This window comes from Echinops telfairi, unplaced genomic scaffold (genome assembly GCF_000313985.2).
Source record: "Echinops telfairi isolate 266 unplaced genomic scaffold, ASM31398v2 ScPeMD7_5167;HRSCAF=5991, whole genome shotgun sequence".
Taxonomy (NCBI): Eukaryota; Metazoa; Chordata; class Mammalia; order Afrosoricida; family Tenrecidae; genus Echinops; species Echinops telfairi.
Genome location: NW_022109066.1, coordinates 3185311 through 3209826, shown reverse-complemented (window position 1 = coordinate 3209826; position 24516 = coordinate 3185311). Strand labels below are relative to the sequence as shown.

Here is a 24516-nt window from a genome sequence, read left to right as displayed (position 1 = left end):
GATTCATATCAGTAGCAAAATTACAGTTATGAAGTAGCAACAAAAATAATTTTATGGTTGGGGCGGTCATCACAACATGAAGAACTGTATTAAAGGGCCATGGCATTAGCAGGTTGAGAACCACTGGTCTAGGGCAAGGTAGAACTGCCCTGTGGGGTTTCCAAGTCTAAATCTTTACGGAAGCAGACTGCCCCATCTGTTCCCATGGAGTGGCTGGTGATTTTGAACTGCCCACTTTTGAACTGCCCAATCCTTAACCACTGTGCCACAAGGGCACGTGAGAGACTCCCAGGTGTTGTGAAGGCTGCTTTTCTGCAAACTAGCCCTTTGAGTAGCAAGCCTAGAGACCCCACCTGGCTCTGGTTTCCTCAGGCAGCAGTGTGTCCCACGGTAACAGCTTTGGTGCCTTAACGGCAAAACCCACAGAGCTGTTTGAGGTTCCCAGTGATGACCCTTTAGTACCTCCTCTGTGGTCTGACTCCCACGTGTCTGTCCCTCCCTAGCCCGTCTGACTCCTGGAAGCTCACTGGGGCCTGTCTCTGTTATGTGTGGTGAGCCTTGTGGGTTGTGGAGCAGGGGACCACCTGTCCTCCCCTCCACAGCGCTGGCTGCAGGCCTGGTGAGAGTGTGAGACACAGACGGCTGGGTGGGCGTCAGGCCATCCTGCTACGGCTGCTCTGTGTGCGGCAGCTGCTAGAGGAGCCAGCCGCACGCCAGTGCTTGGTTTTGGGAAATGTTTGGTGGGACTGGACTGTGGCAATGAGAAGGGGAATGGTCCAAAGAAGGAAAGAGGGGAGAAAAGGCAAACGAAGGGCGTGTGCATTCGAATCCCTTAGTTCAGATTCTGAAGGGTAACTGCTGTTTCTGACCGCCCTTTGGGGTCACACTGGCGCACAGCTTTGGGGTTGATTTAGACTCTGGGTAGCGGCATGCTTGTCAGCGTAGAACTGTGCCCCAAGGGGTTTCCAGTGGTTGGGTTTTTGGAAGTAGATTGCCAGGCATTGCTTCGGAGGTATTTTTGGATGGACTCAAACCACCAGCCTTTTGGTTTGCGGCTGCATTTACCACATGCACTAGCGTACATTCTCTGACTTCCAGGGGGCACTTTGTTTGATTTGCAAAGAGGTATACAAATACGTCTTTATAGTTCTCTGCATTGCCAAGAAACGTCACTGGAAACACTTGACTGCAACCCCCAGGAAGCGATGAATTTCATATTGTGACCCTTCCCCTCCCCCTCCCCCAACCTTTACTCTGCAGTGTGATACATTTTGCCACATACTGCTCTGTGGGGTGGGGTGGGGAGAGAATCTGGTCAGCTGACTTTCTCAGTCCACTAGGTCATTCCCTACATCTGAAGAATTGTTTAGAAAGATACTTTGCTTAGTGGAGGCAAAGAAGCTAATGCCCCACTTACTGTCCCCCAAAGACTTAAAGCAGACATTCAGCAAAAATTAACTGATTGAATGAGTGGGACCCATTTGATTCAGGAGTAAAACATTTCCTTTGAACAAGTCTCTAAAAATTTATTTAATGAGATTGTGATCTAATATATCCAAGCTACTTTGCCCTATGTCTGTTAATGCTTTGCATATAGTTAACATTTAAAAAGTAATCGTTGGACTGAGTGCAGCAGAGCAAATGCAGCCTTCCTGGGGGGTGGAGCGTATCTGTGAAGAAAGTCCCTTTGAATGATAGGATCCAGGGCTTGGCCCGGACCTCACATGCATATGGCCCTGTTACCTTGGTTAGAGTTCTCAGTATGACTTAGAGAGGCCTGGGTGCAGTGACAGGTGGCCCTGAGACTAGACTCGGGCCTCCTGCCCTCTACTCCAGGCCACTGCCTGCTGAGCTATGAGCTTTGGTGGCAACACGGCCCCAGATCGTAGAAGGCCTTGCGGACAAACCAGTATGTTCCAAAATGCAGACTTCCAAGGTTGAATTTCCAGGTAGTATGCAGACATGGTATCATATAGCAGCCTTCATTTTTTTAAAGTTATTTAAAAATTTTCTCTTTTAGTTCTGATGCCATCAAGAAGGAGGTCTTGTTGGATGCCGCTAGTCTTTAACTCCATCACTGGCTAATTCATTTTAACAACCTCGGGAGATCAAGAGTCTTTGGACAGGAAATCAGATCTAGTAAAAACTTAACATTGGTTTTTGGTCTAATGATTGATCATTTTTTTGTCTCTTTACGGCCACCGGGGTCACTGCGATCCCGTCCTTTCTGACTCAATGTTGACCTTCCGAAGAACAGAGTACAGCGCTGCCCGGTCCTGGGTCTTCAGGTTCCCCGAAGCCCGTTGCAGCTCTTGGGCCAGTACATCTCATGAAGGGTCTTTCTCCCCCGCCCAGGCCTGGCTGGATCCAACTGTGGCTCTGCTAGAAAATGCCGTTTGAAAACGTAGTGCAAAAAAGGAATGTTCTGTATAGGCACATGCTAAGGAAATGAAGATGCAGGCAGCATGCAGTGCTTTAAGAGAAAGCCCACGTGTTGGCGCGGAAATGTGTGAAGAACACGAGATACTAACTTGACAAACTTCGTTGCCTTTTCAGTGACTTTGGCTTCAAGATGAGTGAAGACTTGTCGTTAGAAGTCTGTGTTCCAGATCCCGAGTTTTCTGGGACATCCTTTTCTCCTCCTGTGCCGTGTCCTGTGGGTTCTACGTACAGGAGAACTCGAGGGTGCGTACCACGGAAGTCCCCACGTCTCATGGTTTGCACGCAGTCATCCGTTTGTTTACTCTGTGTTGGTCTCTGCTTTGCTGGTGCTCTGGGCATAATCCCTAAACTTGCCTTTAACATATATCCTCTTTTACCTTGGGAATCCCATTCTGTTTAGCAGGTGTAGTGGGGTAGCACTGCTGTGGTTAGTTACAGTGCCACTGTTAATAAACCCACTGCCATCAAGTTGATTCCAACTCCCCACAATTCTGTGTATCATTCCTGAGGCTGTACATCTTTATGGGAGCAGACAACCTCTTTTCCCTCGGAGTGGCTGTTGGGTTTGAACTGCCAACCTTGGAGTTATCAGTCCAACACATGTACCAGGGCTCCTGCGTTGTTAACAACACTCTATCATTTTACTCTGATTTCTTTTTTTTTTTTTTTAATCAATTTATTGGGGCTCATACAATTCATCACAATACATAGATCAATTGTGTAAAGCACATCTATACATTTGTTGCCCTCATCATTCCCAAAATTTGCTAGCCTCTAATTTTCCTTTTTTCCCCCCTCCCCTTCCCTTCCTCCTCCCCTCTCCCCCATGCACCCCTAATAATTTATAAATTATTATTGTATCTTATATTACACTGTCCGGCGTCTCCCTTCACCCACCCCTCCGCTGCCCGTCCCCCAGAGAGGAGGCCACACGTAGTACTCTGATTTCTTTTTAAGTGTGTGCTATGTATTTCTGACTTCCATCTTTCCAGAGACCCTTAGTGTGAGCAAAGAGGGAGGCGGGCCAGGCAAACCACCCCTCTCAACACTGATGTCTGCTGAGGTTACTAAGCTTGCCCAGGACCCCTCTGTAATCCCAAAGGGTCACTGTCTGGACTTTCTTCCTCAGGACTTTCCAGGCATCCTGGGAAGTCATAGCCAAGTTCTCCTTGTGCTGTTCATGGCCAGGCTGAGGGTTTCAGGTGACTTGGTAAATTTGCAGCTACCTGAGACTATGGGGTGCTACAGTGTGGGCCAAACCTGATTTTCATAGTTTTGAGGGTCAGTCTCAGTGTCTTATTCCTCCCTTGAATATGCCTTGGTGGAGTGGTTACACGTTGGGCTCTGATCTGTGTGGTCAACCATTCGAAACCACCAGCGGCAGCTCCTCGGGAGAAAGACGGGGCTTTCTACGCCCATCAACAGTTACGGTCTCAGAGACCACAGGGGGTGCTAGGAGTCAGCGTGGACGTGGTGGTGGCGAGTGTGGGTTTTTTGGTATGTGCCTTCTTGTACTCAACAGTGCACTCGTAGTTACGAAAGGGAAAGACCTCGTTTTCATCCACACCGAGACTTGTCTACCTGTTCCTCCTCAAGCACTGGACCTGGAAGGAGAATCGGCCCTCAGCGGGCTGTGATCCTGGGAGGCGGCTGCTCCATTTGCATGGTTGCTGGGCCCTGTTACTCCACACATGCTTGTTGAGGCTTCCGGTGTAGCCTGTTGCCCCTTTCCAGGTTGAACTGAAGGTCTCCCTGGCCTTCCTGTGGGGTTTGAAAGGGTTCTTTCTCTGCCCACTCCAGATGCAGTTCAATTGCTAAGAATGGTTCTGGAAGGTGTCATTGCTCCTGGGCAGGTTTTGACAGCTGAACAAGGGCAGCCGTTAGCACCTGCTGCTGAAGTTGTATACTGGAGGCACAGAGGGACAGTGACGGTCAGGGCTACTTAAGGACCAGAAATCCGGGACTGTGAGGGCGCTCCTGTGGCCAGAGACCAGCGGCCACCCAGCTGGCCTTCCTGCTCTACATTCTGCAGTTCCCAGTTAGCACCTTTCAAATGCTTGAAGCAACATTTTAGAATTCCTGTGTTTGCAAACTCTCTTGCCCCTGGTGAGGAAAATCAAAACTGCACATCTATAAAGTTCTTGGCAACTCTCAGCGTATCTTGTCATCCACATCTTCAGAGGAGTTTGCTGAAGAGCTAGGTTAAGAATTCAGTGCCCCGATTGCCTACACCTGCCTAGTCTAATGCTACATGGAACCAAGGCATACCTCTAGTTTGATGCAGACATGAACAGGTGGAATCTACTTCCCATGGTAGGAAGTATGTCCCCAGTCGGGGTGCCTTCAAAGAATGACTGTTCTGTGATGTGTCTGACCTCTTGTCCTTTGTTTGACAGTTACCGGAAGATCTCTGGGGATACTTGTAGTGGTGGGGATGTGGAAGCCCGGCTGGAGGGAGAGCTGGTCCCCTGCCCACTAGCAGGTAAGAGAGGGCTTGTCTTCCCTTTGGCACCTTCACGTGCCATCAAAGGATCACCCAACTCCAGGCTGGTGGCGCTTCTAACTTAATGGAAGCTCACAGGCATCTCCAAAGCTTGGCATCAAACCAAGCTTATTTAGAACGGTGCACATTAATAGGAATAGAAAAGCTGGACATCAGTTCAGTTACTGTTTATGGAAACCTTGTCTTTTTCTGCTAGGGGTGGGGACTGAGGGTTGTCTAAAGGTCTTTGACTGTTCCTTGATCTGCTTGTCAGAGTAGAATGTGAACATGCGTGTGGCTTCTTGGGAAGTAGCTAAGTGATCTATCTTAATTTTATCATCATCATAGTAACTACCTTTTTTGGTGGAATTTTACAGACTTTAATGTACTTCAGCATTGCATTGCTAATTTCCTACTTTGAACAAACCCAGCGAAGCATCAGCTCTAATTTTTTTTATCAGCTTATTATCAGCTCTCGCTTTTTTAAAAAGCAGCTTCTTATCAGCTCTGATTTTCCACCCCTCTGTGAAGAAACGTGCTCAGAGGAGAAGGTTAGAAAACTTAATTAAGGTCACATATCTACTAACTGAACAAGGGAAACTTCAGGTTCTCAGTCTGAGCTTTAAGCTGGACATGATTCAAATGGCAAGTAAGTGTCATTTCCATGATTTCAGACCATCGTTGTGCTTGCTAATTAAGGGGGGGAAAATCCTTGAAGCAATCACACATCATAAAAGGGGTGGTGCTTGCTGAGGGTTGGTAGAGTGTTTGCAGTGCAGTGAGATCAGAGTCTTCATGACAAATTCAGATGGGTCTGTGGTTGGATGCCCAATCCAGTCTGCCCTGAAGCCTGCATTGAGGAAAGAAGGCCAGCCTGGCTGTCAGCTTCAGCCATGTCGCACCGGTGAAAGCCCTGCGTGGCACAGGTCTACCCGGCAGCACACACGAGGACCTGGAAGCACACAAGGCCGCCAGAAATCCAAACGCACAAGACGGCCGCTGGTCTTTTGTCTGTCTGGGTCAGTGTCTGTTGACTCACTGAAATCACGGAATGAGAGGGAGCGAAACAAACACAACAACATGAATCTGGGCGCGTAGCCAGGGGATTCAGTGTTCATTCTGGACCTACCTGCAGCACGGAGCCTTTAGCAATGGGGCCTGGCATGCCCCACATGGGCTCCCAGTTGACACAGTAGTGATGTAGCCCAGTGAGGTGTTTGCAACAGAGCCACAAAATTCTGGCAGCTAAACAATTGAAGCGTGTAGCATCTTCTCCTCCTCCACTGCTTGTAGCCTTCATTCATGTAGAGCTCCTGTGTTTGCTCTGCCCATTCACCCCTGTCCCTGCCCCGCAGTGCAGGTGAGCGCGGATTGGTGTGAGAAGGTGGTGTCTCGTGGAAGCCCCCGGGAAGCGTGGCAGCAGCACGTCATTCCTGCAGGCAGGGAAGAGCAGCTCTCTCGTTTGCCCACTGTGCGCCAGCTTGCCTGGGTGTTTTTCATACTAAGCTCATTAGTCCTTTAATTTAATCTCCCATCATTACCAGAGTAATTAACTTACCTCACTGTGGAGACTTCAGAAGAACACAGTTTCAGCAGATTCCTACAAATGAGCGAGCAGATAATATTAAGTAGTCCCCTCAGAAGAGCTGTTATTGATGAGGACCCGGGTCCGTTGGGTTTGAGTGATGGCTCTTCGGGGGCTGGAGTGCATACTTTTTGTAATAAATATTTCTGGAGAAAGCTCAGCTAGGGACAAAAGACTTTGTTTAAGGAAGTCAAAACTGGCAGGAATGCTATTTTCTCCTCTGATAAGAGATAGAACAGGAAATGAAGTGGAAAAATCTCGTTTGCAGCCTGGGCCGCCTCCTAAATGTTAAAAAGGAAAAAAAAAAAAAGAGCATGGGATAGAAGACTGGGATGCGGCAAGAGAGCAAGAGATGGCTCAGTAGGACTAATGAGGATCATTAACAACTTGAGATACGCAGGTGATACGGCCTTGTTTGCGGAAAGTGAGGAAGACTTGGAGCACTTACTGATGAAGGTCTTCGACTACATGCTGCACCGCCACATACAGAAAATACAAATCCTCTTCACTGGGCCAGTAAGCAGCAACATGGTTGTTTTGGGGTACAAAAGAGACCCCATCTCAAATATAGCTTAAAGAAAACACGTATTAAGCCTTAAAAGAGACAAAGACACAGATACACCATCCGGGTGAGGGAGGTTAAAAGAGTGTATTGAGATACCAAAACAAACAAACAAACAAACAAACAAACAAACAAACAAACAAACACGGCCATTGATTCAAGACAGGCTCATAGTCCAGTGACTGTGAGTCTATAGGACCTGGTAGAACTGCTCTATAGACAGTGAGTGAGTTTTCGAGACAATAATTGCTTACAGGAGTAGAAAGCCCGTCTTTCTCCTGTGGAGCAGCTGGTGGTTTCAAACTGCTGACCTTGCAGACCATACCTCAATGCTTAACCACTATACCACCAAGGGTCCTTGTTGAAATACAAAGCTTTAAAATAGGCATGAGCGGGCAGAGGCAGCTGTCACAGAAGCCTGTTTGGTGGCAGATCAATACCTGACAGTTACAGGTGGGGCTACAGAAGCAGGGACATGACCATGATTGGGACACATACATTTTGTTAGACAAAAGAACTTACAAGATTGGTCTGGACCCTCCAACCAAGGCGGTCACGGCAAGCCTGATAGGGCACGGCCTCACGACTGTGTGACCAGTACGGTGACCTCCACCAAGGAGACACCTAGGCAAGCTGCTGGAGGAAACTGCCCCTCCCTGGCTGGCCAGAGAAGGGTGGAGGCAATGCACTCCCCAAGGCACAGTGCACGATTGCGAGGGCAAGATTATCCACAGCCTTGCTTAATGGTCTGAAAGCATTCATTGTAGGTGTGATCTATGGATTACGGAATGTTATAATATCTCTATGAGCTCAGAATAAAATTAGTTTTTAAAAAAGAAAACAAGTAAACAAACAAACCAAAAAAGAGAAAGCTGATGGTTCCCAGTAATTAAAAGAGATAATGTCTGGGGTCTTAAAGGCTTATAGTTAAACAAGCAGCCATCTAGCAGGGAAGCAACAAAGCCCACATAGAAGAAGCACACCAGCCTGTGTGATCATGAGGTGTTGACAGGAAGAAGTATCAGAAGTTAAAAAACAGGCAACCAAACAGATGTGAAGGGCCGTGGATGTTGTGGAGATCCAAAATCCACCTGTAAGATAATGGGACAGTCCCTCTCAGAAGGGCCTCACAGAAGGGATGATAAATCCAGGGTGCGGTAGAGCACTGATGAACCACGTAACTATCCTCTAGTGCTTTAATATTTCCTCCCCTTACTATTATGCTTTGTATTTGTCTTGCCTCATTAGTCACGTTAGATTTACATATGTTCATTTGTATATTTAAGATTGTTTGGTAAATGAAACCCAAGAGAGATAACCCTTCAAAAACAGTACCAGGAGTAATGGTTCCCTGAGGGTGTGGGAAGAGGGGGGTAGCACTGATGACTGTGTAACTCAACTTGATGGGATCAAACCACAGAATTGTGTGTTAATGGGTGTATTGGGTTGTGTAAGATAGGCACAAACAAACAAACAACTATTAAAGGGAAAATAATAAAAGGGTTCTTGGGGGGGGTAGGGGAGAGGGAGGGGATAAAAGCCAGCTGATATCAAGGAGTTCAAGAAGAAAGAACATTTTTGGAAACTGATTGTGGTAACAGGTGTACAATACTACTTGATGTGATTGAACTATGGAATGTTATGAAATCTGTAAGAGCTCCCAAGAAAATGCTGAAGATAAAAAAAAAAAGAAGAAGAAGTACATGCTGGCGTTCTGCTCTGCTCCACTCTCTTGGAAGGATCTGTGTGTGTTTTCAGGTCATTCTTAAAGTAGAAGAGTGAGATTAAGAGTATGGCTGTCTGACATTAGATAAATATTTTAAGATGCAGGGCCTCACTTTATACAGTTTTTTAAATGGCAGCAACATCATTAGTATTTATGTTACAAGTAATACTAACCAACATAGTACAGTGGTTAAAGTAGACCCTTGAGTCTGTCAAAGATAGACGGCCTGGTTCAAATGGCCACTCCTCAGCTGTGTGACCTGGGGTGACTTACTGAACTGTACTGCTTTCACTCTTCTGATGTGGGACAGTTTGTGTTAGGCCAGGGTGACTGGAGAAGCAGATCCAAGAGACAGTTATATATGTGTAAGAGAAATTTATATCAAGAAGTAATTATGTATATCAAGCAAACAGCCCAGCCCAGTCCAGATCAAGTCCTTAAGTCCAATACTAGTCCATAAGACTGATACTAATCCATACGTCCCTCTTCAGACTCACACAACCACTTGCAGTGCTGCAGAATGCAGGAGGATCACAGGCCAGTGGGTGCAAAGTTGTGTGGCTCCAGTGGTGGTGGCCACATCCAGGGCTTGCAGCAACCAGGGTCAGCCAGCAGGAAGGTGAAGGCAGAGAGAGAGAGAGGCAGAGAGGGAGAGAGGCAGAGAGGGAGAGAGAGGCTCGCAGGGCCCTCCTTCTGAGAAGGTCATGTCCACAGGAGGTACCATCAGGCTGTGTGACCTGATTGACAGGCTAGACTCCAACCCTGTACACGTTTATAGATCAAGTTGACATGAAATTATGTAACTACCACATAGTTTCTACATCATTTAGTTTTATGTGGATTAAACAATGCCTAGTACATTTTAAGTACATTATTTAAGCCTTTGTTAAGTATTTTTGGTAGCGTAGTGGTTACATGTTGGGCATCTCACCAAAAGGTCAGCAGTTTGAAACCACCGGTGTCTCTGCAAGAGAAAGATGAGGCTTTCTAATCTCATAAAGAGTTGCAGTCCAGAACCCCACGGACATTTCTGTCCCGCCCTATGGGAACACTGTGACTCGGAATCTACTGGAGGGCTATGAGATTTTCTGAGAGGATCTTTATGAGGGTCTCTGGTGGTGCAATGGGGATATACATTGGGCTGCTAACTTCAAGGTCAGAAGTTTGAACCCACTAGCCACTCTGTGGGGGGAAAATGAGGCTTTTCTGTGGCCCGGAAAGATTTATAGCCTTTAAGTCAGAATCAACTTGATTGTAACACATTTTGTAAGTAATCAAGGACAAATGTGGTATTACTGTATTGAAAATCTGATAGGTCAATCTACTTGCCAGATGTCATTGTGAACAGTGTTGAATAAGAGGACATTATTTAGTAGTTTGGAAGACCGAGTTACAAGTCTCCTGGGACTAAAGGTTCTCTAGTCAAAAGGATAGGTGGCTGGGTGAGAAGCCCTGAGATGGGCGAGGACCTGCTGTTTGGCATGAATATGTTGACAAGTGTGACCTGGAAGATTTTTGGCCAAGCTCTGCACTTTAGCTGTTGGAGCATGCCTGCTGGCCGGTGTAGATAAAACCAGGAAAGCTGAAACCCATGCCCAGAAGTGTAAGTCGTTTGCTCAAAAAAAGTCATTCCATTACAGACCTCTGATCAGTCATGCTAGGACTCGGTAAGCACTCCTGGGCCCAACTTACCTTTTGCCCATCTGTCTGTACAGAGGAGAACGAGTTCATGCTTTATGCCATGCGGAAGTCCATCCACCGCTATGACTTAGCCTCAGGAGCCACCGAGCAGCTGCCTCTCACCGGCTTGCGGGCAGCCATGGCCCTGGACTTTGACTATGAGCACAACTGCTTATACTGGTCGGACTTGGCCTTGGATATGATCCAGGTGAGTCAGCCACCTGTCTGCCCCGAGGGCCATGCCCTCTGCTCATCCTCGCCTGAGCGTCTGGTGCTGGTAGACACCATTCCGAATGACCTAAGGAGATGGTTAGCGAGGGGGTTGTAAATCAAGACTTGTCTGGGGCTCACTGAGGAAGCTTCTTCCGCTTCTGGCGTCATGCTTTTCTCCCCTCTCCATCGCTGTCCGTGTAGTGAGAACAAAGAGACTTCAGTCTCTTGTCTTGCTTACTAGGGAGGTGCCAATTTTCCTCCTGGGTTATCTAATGGGTGATTATTAGTCATCCCTATTGTACCACCTGCCTATTGAGCACCTTCCTTACAAGCTGATATGGGAATGGGGCTTGACTTAACTGTTCCTTCACCTGATGGTCCCTGTCACCTTTGCGGAACACTGACAAGAATTAGGAAGTAAAGTGTAAAGATCCCTGGACAAACAGCTAGTTATCCATCCCTGCGCTTAAATTCACACATTTTCAAGGAGAGCTAATCGACATTTATTCATTGCCCTTTCATAAAAGCCATCCAACAGGTTTTGTCTAGACTCCCCCCCCAGAGCAGTTGTAGAATGCTTGACCCCGCGGGGGAAGGGCACGGGCAGGGGCGGTGCTGACCTCTGAAGCAAAGTTGGTTCACCCACGAGGAAATACGGTATCGAGCAGGTACGAGAACGGAACGCAGCGACAGTCTGATGTCCTTTATTTTACAAGCACGTACATCTCCATCATCTCTGCCCCCTTCATGGTGAAGCAGCACAAGCCTGCATTCATAATGATAAGAGGGATCGAAATGGTTCGGTTTGGCTTACCACTGGAAAACACAGTTCACACCTGGAAATTTACTAGTGTGTGACATCTCATCCTTTGCCCATCCCCCCGTTAGTAAAGGTTACCCTGAGCCGAGTGCTGACGGCTGCGTCATTCTTTCCCTCTCCAGCGCCTCTGCTTGAACGGGAGTACGGGGCAAGAGGTCATCATCAATTCCGGCCTGGAGACAGTCGAAGCTTTGGCTTTTGAACCCCTCAGCCAGTTGCTTTACTGGGTGGACGCTGGCTTTAAAAAGATCGAGGTATGTGCGTTCCTGTGCTGTCTGTACTGAAGCAGAGGGGGGGAGCACCTGGCCTTGACGCCAGCTATGGTAGAGGCAATAGCCAATGTGGTCGCTGATTCTGAAAGGCTCAGGGAGTTTTCGGAGAACGAGCTGGCTGAGTCTGGCGGGTAGACGAAGAAGGGGCAGGGGCAGAATGACTGCTCACAGCCACAGAGGCCCCAAACGAGGACAGATCGCTCACACCCAGCCACCAGATTCCACCCAGATATCTGGAAGCTGGGCCATGGGCCAGCAGAGCATAGAATCACAGCAATAATGATGATGATACCATCATAGAATTGATCTATAATACTGGAGTCTTATAAAATACATAGTGTAGTATTGTATATTCGAGATGCTTTGGTAATAATAATGTAGTATTGTAATAATGCTATAATACAGTAGTACTGTTGTAATGTGATACCACTACATAATATTACAGTGTTGTCATCATTAATATCAATGATGGCTGGGACTTACTATGTACCAAACTCTGTTGCAAATCCTGTTGGGTCCATTAAAGCAGTGGTTCTCAACCTTCCTCATGCCATGGCCCTTTAAAACAGTTCCTCATGTTGTGGTGACCCCCCCAACCATAGAATTATTTTCGTTGCTACTTCATCACTGTAATTTTGCTACTGTTGTGAATCAGGCGACTCCTGTGAAAGGGTCTTTGGACCCCCACAGGGGTTGTGACCCACTGATTGAAAGACCTACCTGCTTCACTCTCAGAGCGACTCTGGGAGGTGTATGTTGTTTTGTTTTTCCTAGTTCACCCTGACAGAGCTTAGTTACCGAGTACCCACTTCTCCTTTGCATCCCTCATGTTACAGGAGGGTAGTAAACGCCTCCTAAACCCATCCAAAGGGGCCTGGTGGACAGGTGTTAAACACTGGACTGTTAACCACAAGGCCAGCGGTTCAGATCTACCAGCGATTCTCTGGGAGAAGGATTTCCGGTCTTATAAACCCTAAGGAGCAGTTCTGCTCTGTGCTACGTGGTTTATTATGAGTTGGAATGCACTCGATGGCATTGGGTTTTAAACACCAAAATTACTGACCTCGGTAATTAAGGTGCACCCAACTCTTGCAAGTGACTACTGCGGCCCCTAGGCCAGGCCTGGACACCTCTGTCTGGTGACCTGCCATCCAGCGACTGCAGCCCAGGCGAAGTAGAAAGCACTTAGGAGCCACGAGCCACAGACAGCCGAGCTGGGCTCTGACAGACCAAAGGCCCAGTCGAGAGAGGGTCCTGGCTTTGGCCCGTCCCGTGCCAGCCCGATGACATCAGACTAGTTCCTTCCTCTCTCCCAGGTTCCTCCGCCTCATCCATCACATGAAGATTCATTTGTCCTCTCATTCACTAAGTGCCTTTTGAATGCCTGGTATGGGCCAGATGCGCTCTTTGGGTTGGGTGACAAAGCAGGAGGCAGGCCAGATGAGTTCCTCTTCTGTTGGCGGTAGGTTTTATGGGGAAAGCAAACCTACTGCCATCGGTCACTGTTACCTCACGGCCCCCTGGCATAGGGTTTCTGAGACGATAAATCTCTACGGGGGCAACCAAGCTCCTCTTTCTCCCTCAAAGGGGCTGGTCGGTTTGAACGTCTGACCTTTCGGTTAATAGCTCAATGCTTAATAGGCAGCCCCACGGTGGAAGCAGGGCACTAAAGAAATAAACTGGTTCTGCTGATGATAGTGCAGTCGCCACTGAGGATGTGGTTGGAGAGCAGGGACGACAGTAGAAAGGTGAGGTGAGGCTGCTAATAGTGGTCACCTTGTGGATGTCGAACTAAGTGGGTGGAAAGGGGCAGCGTGCGTGCCTGGGTGTGAGCTGGTGGTCCTGTGGCTGCCATTTCTCACTGTTCCCTAAGTGTGGCCAGCCCTCTGCAGGCACTAGGAGGATGCAGGCCGAGCTTAAATTTCTGCTTTCTCTCAGACTTGTGGTGAGGCAAGTTCCAGCTCATGCACTGTGTGCAAAGTGGCGGGCCTGGAGGAAGTCTCGAGGGAAGATAAGATTTGACTAGAGAGGACAGTGGGGATAGGCAGCTTGGGTTCAGTGGCAAGAGCAGACAGGAGAGCGAGCACCAGACACGGCCAATACAAGAGGACCAGCGAGCGGGGAGAGGACAGGGGCCCAGGCTCTGGAGACGGAGCCGCACTGTCAGGCTTCGTGTGTGGAAAGCAGAGAGCCATCGGGGGCTTGTTACATGAAGTAACCTGGGTGGGGTAGATAAGTAAACACGCATGAGCACTTACTTAGCGCTAATCATCATGCCCCCAGAGTCCCTGTGTCAGACCATGTGAAAATCACTGCAGCCAGAGGAGGGAAGTTCAGGGCCAAGTTTCCCAGGCGTATCTGGCAGGGGAGGCACGTGGGTGTGGGCATCATGGCAGGAGACTTGCCTTGTGGCTCTTGTCAGGAGCTCAGCTCCATTGCAGCTTTCCCCCTCCCTCTCTGTCAGGTCGCGAATCCGGATGGCAACTTCCGACTCACCATCGTCAATTCCTCTGTGCTCGACCGGCCCAGGGCTCTGGTCCTGGTTCCTCCCGAGGGGTGAGTGTGGCTTGGAAAGGAAATCAACCTGGGGTGGCACAGGCAGCAATAGCCAGAGTCTCATGGAAATGGAAAATGCTGGGCTAGAAAACCCTCTCTCACGATTGTGGTTGAAATAATTCAGCTAAGGTTTAAAACAAAAACCCCAAACCACAGCCCCATCCTTTTGGTCAGGTAGTCACCCCACGCCCTGTTCACGAGCCAGCGTCGGCATCTTAAACAGCCAGGTGTCTTGCACCTGTGGCGGGGTCCTCTCAAGGCGGTATCAGTGTTTTCTGGAGACATGGTTAGTCCCTGTTAGATGGTGTGAGGCTCACGCACAGCATTCTCGCAGTCTCCCAGTAGGTTAAGGTTTCTTTTGTTTACTAGCAGTCAGTGTGCACTAGGGCAATGCAAAAATGTTTTTTAATTAGCACGCTAACAGAAGGAAATACAACAGCGAGGGAGATTCTTCATTAGCCTTTCAACCCCAATCCTCTCTCCAGCATTTATAATTAAGAGTCAGAACTATTATTTAAAGGAAATTATTATATAGGTAAGATGGGCACTTTATTTAAAAAAACATTAAAGAGCATTGAGTTTTATGAAATGGAAAATACTTGTTTCTTTCTTCGCACACATAAATAACCATCCGTACTCTGGTTTCCTCAGGGTAATCAGTGTTTGTTGTGTATCATTGAGTTAAAAAAATTTTTTTTTATTAAACTCATGTTCAAAAATATGATTTTCCTTAAAACACACACACACACACATACACACACACACACACACACACACACCAACACACACACACACAAATCGAAACAATAGCATGTTTGTCATTCTGCATCTGTTTTTTTGCAGATTGTTGCATGTGAGCCAATGTAGATTTTTACACTTCACAGCATTCTATTGTGTGTATCATAGTTTATCATTTCTTCTACAAATAAATATATAGGTTAGTACACCCCCACGCAAGAGGGCTTCAAAAACTTCGTGGAAAAATTTCATTATCTTTATATCCCATGAAAATGGAATCGTATATATCTAAGCCTCTTGTGGTTCATTGGGCTGAGTATTGGGCTACCAACTGGAAGGTTGGCTGTTTGAACCCACGAAGTACTCGGCAAGAGAAGGATGAGGCGGTCTGCGTCCACACAGATTTCCAGCCTCGGAAACCCTGTGGAGTAGTTCTCTGCACCGCAGGGTCACTTGGATCAGGAATCAACTCTAATGCAGTGCGTTTGGTGTAGATTGAGTTTTATTTTCATTTTAGTACAGATAATAGCGTGGTAAACATCTTCATATATCATCGTTGCTTAATTTGATTATATCCAAAAAGTAAATTCCAGGAGAGGGGCTTCTGGATCAGGGAGTTACAAAGCGAGCTCACTGGCATGGAGTCAGTCCTGACTCGGTGGTCCTGTAGGAGGGTGCAGAACGGGCCCGTGAGGTTCCGAGACTCAGTGCTTGACGGGAGTGGGTTTGGACTGCTGACCTCGTGGTTAGCAGCCCAGTGTGTGGCGCCTACAGCACCAGGGCTGCTGGATGGAGGGTTGGGTGGCTTCAAATACTACGATGGCAGATTGTGAAGGTGATTCTCAATTGAGTGTGGATTGCTCTGGCGAGGCTCCTTACCTCCTTACCTCCTGGCCTTTGGGTTCCTGTGCCCCCAGTTCTGATGGGGTGTGATTCACGATGTTGCAGGGTGATGTTCTGGACTGACTGGGGAGACCTGAGGCCCGGGATTTACCGCAGCAACATGGATGGCTCTGCTGTCCTGCGCCTTGTGTCAGAGGATGTGAAGTGGCCCAATGGCATCTCTGTGGATGACCAGTGGATCTACTGGACTGACGCCTATCTGGACTGCATTGAACGGATCAGCCTCAGTGGCCAGCAGCGCTCGGTAATCCTGAACAACCTGCCACACCCCTACGCCATTGCTATCTTTAAGGTGAGTGAGTCCTTGGTCATGCGTGTCCCCACGGCCGGCTATGTGTGTCCTGGAAGAGCCCACTGAGGTAAAAAAGCTTGCTTTCCCTGGTTTCTCAGAGGTGCTTGTCCAGTGTCTAGAAAAGTGGACCATTTCAAGATTTGAGGTCTTTATTAATGTATTGTTTACGCAACCTGCTTGTCTAATTTGTTCCAGCATATCATTATAATAATGTTCTAAACAAGGAACTAAACAAGTTAATTGAGGTAATTAGGGGAGGCAGGCCTGGCAGAAGTAAGCGGTCCTGGCGGTGTAGTGGGCAGCGAGTTGGGCTGCTAACTGCAAGGTCACTAGTTCAAACTCCCCGTCACTGCACAGGGGAAATGAGGCAATCTACTCCCACAGAGACTCAGCCTCAGAAACCTGTGTAAGGTGCTCCTGAGTCGGAATTGACTCAGAGACATCCAGTGTAGTTTGCTCGGGGTGGGGGTGGATGGGGGGGTGGGGGTGTCAGGTAGAGGTGCGGGGCCAGGGGCAGTCTTCTATCCCACTTTCCATCTCAAGGTTGGAAGTGGGGGATTGCTTCCTGTGACTATTGCCCATTTGCCCCTCGTTATTGGTAGCTCGGCTTGGTTTCGTTTTTTCACTTCCTTCCCTGATGATACGAGAGGAGCTCCATCGGTACCACCTTTCACTTCTGTGTTGATTCTCGGTGAGAGGTTTGTTCTTACAGCTCCTGGAAGGCAGAGCGTGAACCCAGGGCTTGGGATTACCAAGGATGTTTATCCGATGGAGTGTCTTTCTGGGTTGTTCTGTGGTTACACTTGGGTGAAACACCTGGCCCTTGCGTTTAAGTGGAATGCTGATCAGGCCTGTCAGTCAACCAGTTATCAGTGTTAGATGCCCACTACATGGAGGGATTCTTGTCCTTATTGGGGGGCAAGAGGGAGAGTGTTCAGAAGATAGGACCAAAGAGCTGGACTAAAGAGCAAGCATTCTTGTTGTTTTTAGAACGAGATCTACTGGGACGACTGGTCACAACTCAGCATCTTCCGAGCTTCCAAATACAGCGGGTCCCAGATGGAGATTCTGGCAAGCCAGCTCACTGGGCTGATGGACCTGAAGATTTTCTACAAGGGAAAGACCACTGGTGAGGCCGTCTCCTCCTCCATCTCTGCAGCCTTGACCTCGGGGAAGGGGCTGCATGTGGGCAATCACCACACAGAGGAGGTGCTGGCAGCCGGCATTTTTGTTGTCACTACAACATGCACATTATTTAATTTCTTCCTAATGACATCTTAATTTCTTTTCTAATGATACACAAACAGCTGGAAGACAGCATGTATTTGCCTGCCTAGAGTGTTGGTGCTTGGTGCATAATTACCCCCTCCTCCTGCCCTGGGTCCCTTCTTTGATTGGCTGTGTGGTTTCTGCTGCAGCTGGGAGAGCCCCAGCATGTGGTTAATCCTTGTTTGGCTCACTTACAGTGTGCGGCACTGGGGCAAGGCTGGGTGCTCACACAGCTGTTGCTTCTCAACAGGGGTTGGCCCTTGTTCTTTCCAGCGACCTTGAGCTCACTGGGGCTCTGCCTCTGTTGGAACCCAACATGTAGTTATGCGGTGATTGACTGAACTTCTTCATCCCCTACCTTGAAACTTGAAATCCTACTGAGGAAGAGATTGTGTCGTTTTTTGGCTTAAGAATGTCACCAGTGCACTCAGTGAGGACCTGGTGGCTGGGTGGTAGGAGTCTCACCTTACAGGCAGGAGATGTGGGTTTAGTTCCTGGTCAGCGCACCTCCTACACAGTCACCACCCGCCTGTCAGTGGCAGCTTGCATGTTGCTATGATACTGAATAAGTTTCAGCAGAGCTTCCAGATTAGAAGTAAGGCCTGGTGATGGAATTTAAAAAGAAGCGGAGTCCAACCCTATGGCTTCCCAGTGGTTTGATCTGCAGCCCATCCTGGGGGGGTGCAGGACCGGGAAGCAGCCTGTTGCACCGTGAGCCACCCGACAGCGGCTGGCCACAGTGAGAGTGAGCACTTACTCCCACTCCCAAACCCACTGCTGACAAGCCGATTCCAGTGCATAGCAGCCCTGCAGGACCCCGCAGAGCTGCCCCAGAGGCTGTCTGCCTTCTCCGACACAGACACCACTTCTTTCTCCCAGAGTGCTTGGTGGGTTTGAACCCCAGAGCTTTGAGTTGGCAGCCAAGCACCATATCCACTGTGCCAGCAGGTTCCCTCCAAATTAGCACTTAGTAGCTGCTCAATGTCTACCTGTTGAAATCATAAGGGATGGGAAGCAAGGGAAGTGTGGCAAGTGGATGTAAAAAGTAGCTGTCCTGAAGATCAGGGAGCCGTTGACCTCTTGGCTGGGGCGTCCAAGACTGTTGGGTTTGAAGCCTTCCTCCTTCCTCTGCTTTTCCCTCCTCTCCCAACCACAGGACTGATCCTGAAGGAGTGGCATTAGGTTCCCCCGCACCCCCGCTCCAAGAAGAGCCCTCTCTCTCTCCGCAGGATTAAATCTCACCCTGGACCTGCGGACTCCCTTGTACTGTCAAACGGCCAGGTTTCCTGTTCTGCAGGAGAATGTTCATTTTGTTTTGTGGTTCTTGGCTGGCCCGCACATGGAGAACACTGAGGGCATCAAGTGTCCTCTACATGTGTGGCTGTATAGTTAGGGCCAACAGTGCTGGTCTACACACACCACGGTTATAGGTCGGGACTAGAACCTCAGTTATTAATTAGCTTCCTCAGAGTACTCTCACTAGTAGAGGAGCCGGACTTTTGTTTCAGTTCTGCCACTAATTGGGGAAGCCCCCGGCGTGTGTTCTAAATTAGGGAGAGGTAAAGAAACCAGGCTTCTTAGCCCAGTGGCTCTGGTCTCAGGGCCTTTTTTGACCAATAACACCCACTCCTACCGGTCTGCCCTGCTGTTTGGGGGAGCTTTAGCAGCACTCAAAAGCTACCAGAGTCTCTGGGTTACTGTGCTCGGCTGCTCCAATGCAGAATTGGAGGCTGGAATCTCCCACGAAGTGCCTTGGAAGTAAGATCTGCAGTCTACTGCTGAGAAACAAACGGTTGTTAACCCTATGGAGCACAGTTCTACTTGGATGCCCAGGGGTCGCCACGAGTTGGCGGTAAGTCAACACTGGCTTGTCAGAGGCCCGCTCTTCATTCTTGCTAGTGCTTGTGTGCGCACAGATGCTGGGCAGGTAGTAGCTGGCTGCTTCAGAAGCACTGTGCCCAGATCACCCGGCTTGTCCTGATCATGTTTCCCAACAGCTAGAGCATTGCTGCCTGCAGTCACACTGCCTGGGCAGCAGGGCAGGGAGGGGCACTGTAGCCTCGCCTGCGTCATGGTTTCCTGGAGGGCTTCCCCTTTGTGCGGCCAACGGTCACTCTCTTGTAACCTCTCGGAGCAGTTCTGGAGCTGAGGCGGTCCAGGTGGACGACTGGGTGTTCTGATGGGAGATGTGGACTGGTGGAGGGAGCTCAGATCTCAGGCTGTGCCGGACCAGGCCACACAGTCCCTCTTGTCCTATCGGTGCTCCTTCATCCCTTTGCCTCAGGGATTCTTTCTTACTCTCCTGGGGTTGGGAGCAGGATAATTCCAGGGCAGGGACCTCCTGCCCATTCAGACAAGACCAGAAAAGCCAGCCTGTGATCTCATGGGCAGATCTGTTTTAGTTAACTCATCGCATTCACAGTGGGTTGGGGCGGCTAACACTACCTGTATGCTCTGCACATTTTCACTCGAACCTTCTTTTCTGGATATGAGGGGACACTGCACATTCACAGTGTATCTTGACCACCGCTCAGGCCAGTGTTGATCCTTTCTGTTATCTGTTCCTGACAGCTCTCTGGTCTTTAGCCTCTTAACCACATGGCCCATTGACCCTGGCTTATCTCGAACAATACTGGGATGCTCCTTTTTGGGCGGCCAATAATGCCCAGCGGGCCTGCCACTCCACCCTACTTACATCTGGGCAAGAAGGCACTGAGGTGTGTCTCCGGGAGTCAGCAAACCTCTCTTCCTCAATGAACGAGTCTACAGGCACCACACTCTATAAGCCAGCCTCCTCCCTGCAGGCACTCAGCCTCCTTGCTCTGTGGTCCGGGAAGCCCATCATTCTGTCTCTGCTGCTCGCTTGCTCTTCTGATAGCGCAGCCATCTTCTGCGTCAAGGAGGAGGTTCACTGCACAGGGACCTTGGGGTCCAAGGGACACACTTCACTCCTGACTCCTCTCTTGCTGGTAGTGCGATCCCTCCTCCCTGCTTCTAAGATGACGCGTTTTCTACCCACACGATGGCAATCACTGTTCACCTTGGTAGCAATCACTCATAACTGATTCCCACCAATATCTGCAACAGGTCGTTTGGTTTGGTTGGTGGGTGTGAAAAGGATAGAAGCGTCATACTAACTCACTGTGCCGCAGCCCTTGCATAGGTGAGCGTGGGTGAGCGTGGGTGAGCGTGGGTGAGCCCTAGGGGAATGGACGTGGGCAGTGCAAAGTCATCACCTCCAGGGTTGCCGTCTTGTCCTGTCTTTGCTTCACAAATCGACTTTGTCTCCCGAATCTCTGCAGACAGATTTTAGCTTAATTCTCAGAGTTGGTTTCTTTATCCCTTTAACTGGTGATGGTTTGGGCTACATCTGTGAGACACTAAACTGTTGACACCCAGGCTGAGTGACTTTTCCCCTAACTCTAGCTCCCTTTCAGAAAGCTTAGTCTCGGCAGCCACTGGCTCTACATTCCCAGGAGTAGCATCTGCTTGTTCTGGAACGACTGGCCAGTGATCTGGCTGAGGCCAGGAAGCAGGTCTCTGGTGCACCTGTTGGTCAGGCCCTGGCTCAGGACTCTGAGTACGGGTTCTCAGCATTCTGAGGGCCTTCCTGAGCTTCATGTCTTCGTGCTGTGAAATGACGAGGTTACATTCCGTGCGTTGTCTTCCCTTTTAGTGCCTCGTGTTATTTGCTAACCTGCGCTGTGTATTTGTCTTCACTGCAGGGAGCAATGCCTGTGTGTCCAAGCCCTGCAGCCTGCTCTGCTTGCCCAAGGCTAATCACAGCCGAAGCTGCAGGTGCCCAGAGGGGGTGCCGAGCAAGGTCCTTCCATCTGGGGACCTGCTGTGTGACTGCCCCCCGGGCTATCGCTTGGAGAACAGCACCTGTGTCAAAGAAGGTAAGTTCTCTTTTCTTTTTTGGTGCGACCTCCTCCTTCCTCCTTCTTTCCCAAGACCCCCTATTCCTTGACCTTTTTAAGCCCAAGAGTCTAAGGTGAAAATAAAATCCACTGGATCCCTAGATAAGAAGCCCTGGTGTATGTTGGGCAAGCACTGGGTTGCTAACCGCGAGATCATTGGCTCAAACCCACCCGTGTCTCCTTGGGAGGAAGATGAGGCTGTCTGCTTCTGTAAAGATTTACATCCTCAGAAACCCTGTCGGGCACCGTGAGTCAGATGGACTCCATGGAAGCGCTGGTGGTGTTCTTTTGTTACAAATTTTATATCTCTGTTTGAGGCAGTTGTTGTTCAGTGTAGAAGACCCAGGTTCACGTTCGAATCCGTGAGCCTCCAGGGCAGCCAGCACCTGTCTGTCAGCAGAGGCTTGTTGCTGGGATACTGATCAGGTTACCACCGAGCTTCGAGATAAGAAAGACCCCATGATCTAGTGCCTGAATCAGCCAATGAAAACCTGTTGGTCACAGCAGTGGGATCTGCGTTTGGGCATGGGTTTGGTGCAGGACTGGGCACACCTTTCTTCCATTATCTGGTTGGTGCGCCTGAGTTGAGGGCCAACTCAACAGCAGCCAACAACCGATTCCTGTGGGTGACCGGGCCACTGGGACTTGAGGATTTATCCCAAGGAAGCCTAAATGGCATAGTCAGAGATGGAGCTTGGTGTCAGCTAGCCCAGACCTCTTTGGCTTGGACCTTTCTTTCACTCTTTCCCTCCTTTCTCTCCTCACCCACCCCACACCTATAGTCCTCTCATTGCTCCTGCTTTCTGGACCAGCCTGACTGGAAAATAACTGGTTTTCATCCTTCTGAGTCCACCCCATCTTGCCTAGCATCTCCCACAATACCGCCCCCTCCCTTGGCTGAAATGCCTTGGAGGTGTTTTGAGCAATGTTTGCAAAGGGCTTTGGGCCCGTACAAGTGGAACCTTTATTCCCAGGCTAAGACCAAGTGGGCTTTTCCACCTCTCCCTTTGGATTTGAATATGAAATTTGAATAAAGTTGACAGTCGTCCCTCTGAAAAGCTGTTTAATTTTTCTTTCCTTGTTATTACCCTTGTCACTGTCCCACCCCCCAGTCTCATATTCTTGTTACTTAGGTGACCTCCTGGGAGGGGCCTTTGCTATAAAGTGCCTGGATTGATGGCCAGAGGCCTGCTTTTGCGTGTCCCCGAGCTTCTGGTTTCTTTGTAATCATACCCTCCCTTCTCATAGAACCCTTAGCCCAGGGCAGCCAAGTACCCGTCACTCTTACAGTCTTTCTTCAAGAAGCACAACTAGAAAAAGAGGTGAGCCTTCCCTTCTCAGGAAGAGGACACTTTGATTCAGGTTTCGAGCATGACCTTAGGGCCTTGTGGAATGCTACAGGCAGAGGCCACACCCCTCCCGTGAGGAGGGGGCCTGTCCACCTTTCTCATCACAGCGCCTCTGGGATCCGAAGCAGAGACCCACTTTCTGAACAGTGCCACCCCCCCCACCCTTCCCTCTACTGCCTGAGTACTTAGACCTGCTAGTTTTAAAGCAATCATGAGGCAGGAACAACTTCTCAGAGTATGCAGAGAAAATCCTCGCAACCCAGCAGGGCAGTAAATTGAATGTGTATGTGTGTGCACGTACATGAAAGCCCGTGGAAGCCAGAACCTGTCAGAGAAGGAAAGTGCAGAAATTTTCCTCCAGTGAAGCAAAGCTCGACGACTACCCCCGCCAACGGCAGAGCCTTTGAGAGACTTGGAACAAGAAGGCAGCCCTATCAGGTTCCGCGGCTTCCGTGGGTGTTACCGTGTGTGGCAGGATTATCAATATAGTGACTGTATAGCCATTTCCCTCGAGTTGTTCCTGACCCTACAGGACAGAGCAGAACTGCCCCTTTGGGCTTTCAAAATCGAAATTTGGTGGGAATAGACAGCCTCAGATTTCTACACTAGAGCAACTGCTAGGTTTGGACTACAGACCTAGTGGTTAACAATTCATAATTCATTACACCAGTCAAGCGCTTTGTATTGGCTATATTTTCATACGTTTTGATCCTGTGTGGACACTTGCCATTTGAATGGCTGGTGTGATTGGTATCTTGTAATGTTGATGTAGGGCGTCTTCGCCCACGTACACCCAGTTGGCATCATCAGTGACCCCCTTTGTTTACTCATTGCCCCAGCCTGCTCCTTTTCCATTGATTTCCACTGAGCGAAGGAAGGAGGAGGCCACTCTCAGATGCTGTGCGCATGGCATCCTCCTTCCCCTTTGCCATCGCAGATGTGTTGTTTGAGGAAACGCAAAAGGGGAAGTGCGCGGCCCAGCACAAGGAGTAATTCTGGTTTCATTTCCTCCCCACCACCGGCTGCTGATGGCTAGAGAACACCTGTCTACGCAACCAGTACCGCTGCAGCAACGGCAACTGCATCAACAGCATCTGGTGGTGTGACTTCGACAATGACTGTGGAGACATGAGCGACGAGAGGAACTGCCGTGAGTCTTCTGTCTGAGCCGCCGCCGGGCTGTGGACGTTCTCTGTCCTAAAGGCTGCAGCTCAGGGTGCTGGTCACCAGGGAATGCTGATGGGGCTTAGAGAACCAGGAAAACATGTTTCCATAACCAGTGAAACTATGTTCTCACTATATGTTATCATTACTATTATTTAAAGATAAAGAACACTTAAATGTAAGATACTGATTATAGGAGGTTTCTGAGTAGACATCACATGGCTGAAACAGGGCTGGTTCTGCAGTTGGGCCATCTGGGCTCCTACCTTGGCCCTCACTCGGTGTTAAAGTTGATAGCCGTGGGCAGGCCAGCAGGGATTTCGTAGATTCACGAATCTGAGGTTCTGCCCATTCGGAGGTGGCGTACAGGTTTCATTTTGTGTGTTGCTTCAAGCCCGTGAGGCTGGCTGTGCCAGGCTCTGAAGCGAGCGTTGTAGTTGATTATTGGCGCCTGGTGTGGCTTCGATGGGGGTGTGGGGATGGTGCCACATGAATGTTACTTTTGCACTGAATTCGTTTGGCTTCCTAACTACTCAAGTGGAG

The 24516-nt window shown here is 49.2% G+C and overlaps 1 protein-coding gene across 1 annotated transcript in view; it reads left to right on the top strand.

Annotated features, from left to right (window-relative positions):
• Nucleotides 1-24516, top strand: part of SORL1 (sortilin related receptor 1) — a 212167-nt gene that overhangs the window by 104493 nt on the left and 83158 nt on the right. Inside the window, exons 16-24 of the mRNA XM_030886981.2 lie at nt 2557-2685; nt 4839-4924; nt 10513-10685; nt 11633-11764; nt 14247-14338; nt 16025-16271; nt 17262-17400; nt 21266-21439; nt 23846-23959. Of these exons, the coding sequence (XP_030742841.1) occupies nt 2557-2685; nt 4839-4924; nt 10513-10685; nt 11633-11764; nt 14247-14338; nt 16025-16271; nt 17262-17400; nt 21266-21439; nt 23846-23959 (1286 nt within the window). The remainder of the gene's footprint in view (nt 1-2556; nt 2686-4838; nt 4925-10512; nt 10686-11632; nt 11765-14246; nt 14339-16024; nt 16272-17261; nt 17401-21265; nt 21440-23845; nt 23960-24516) is intronic.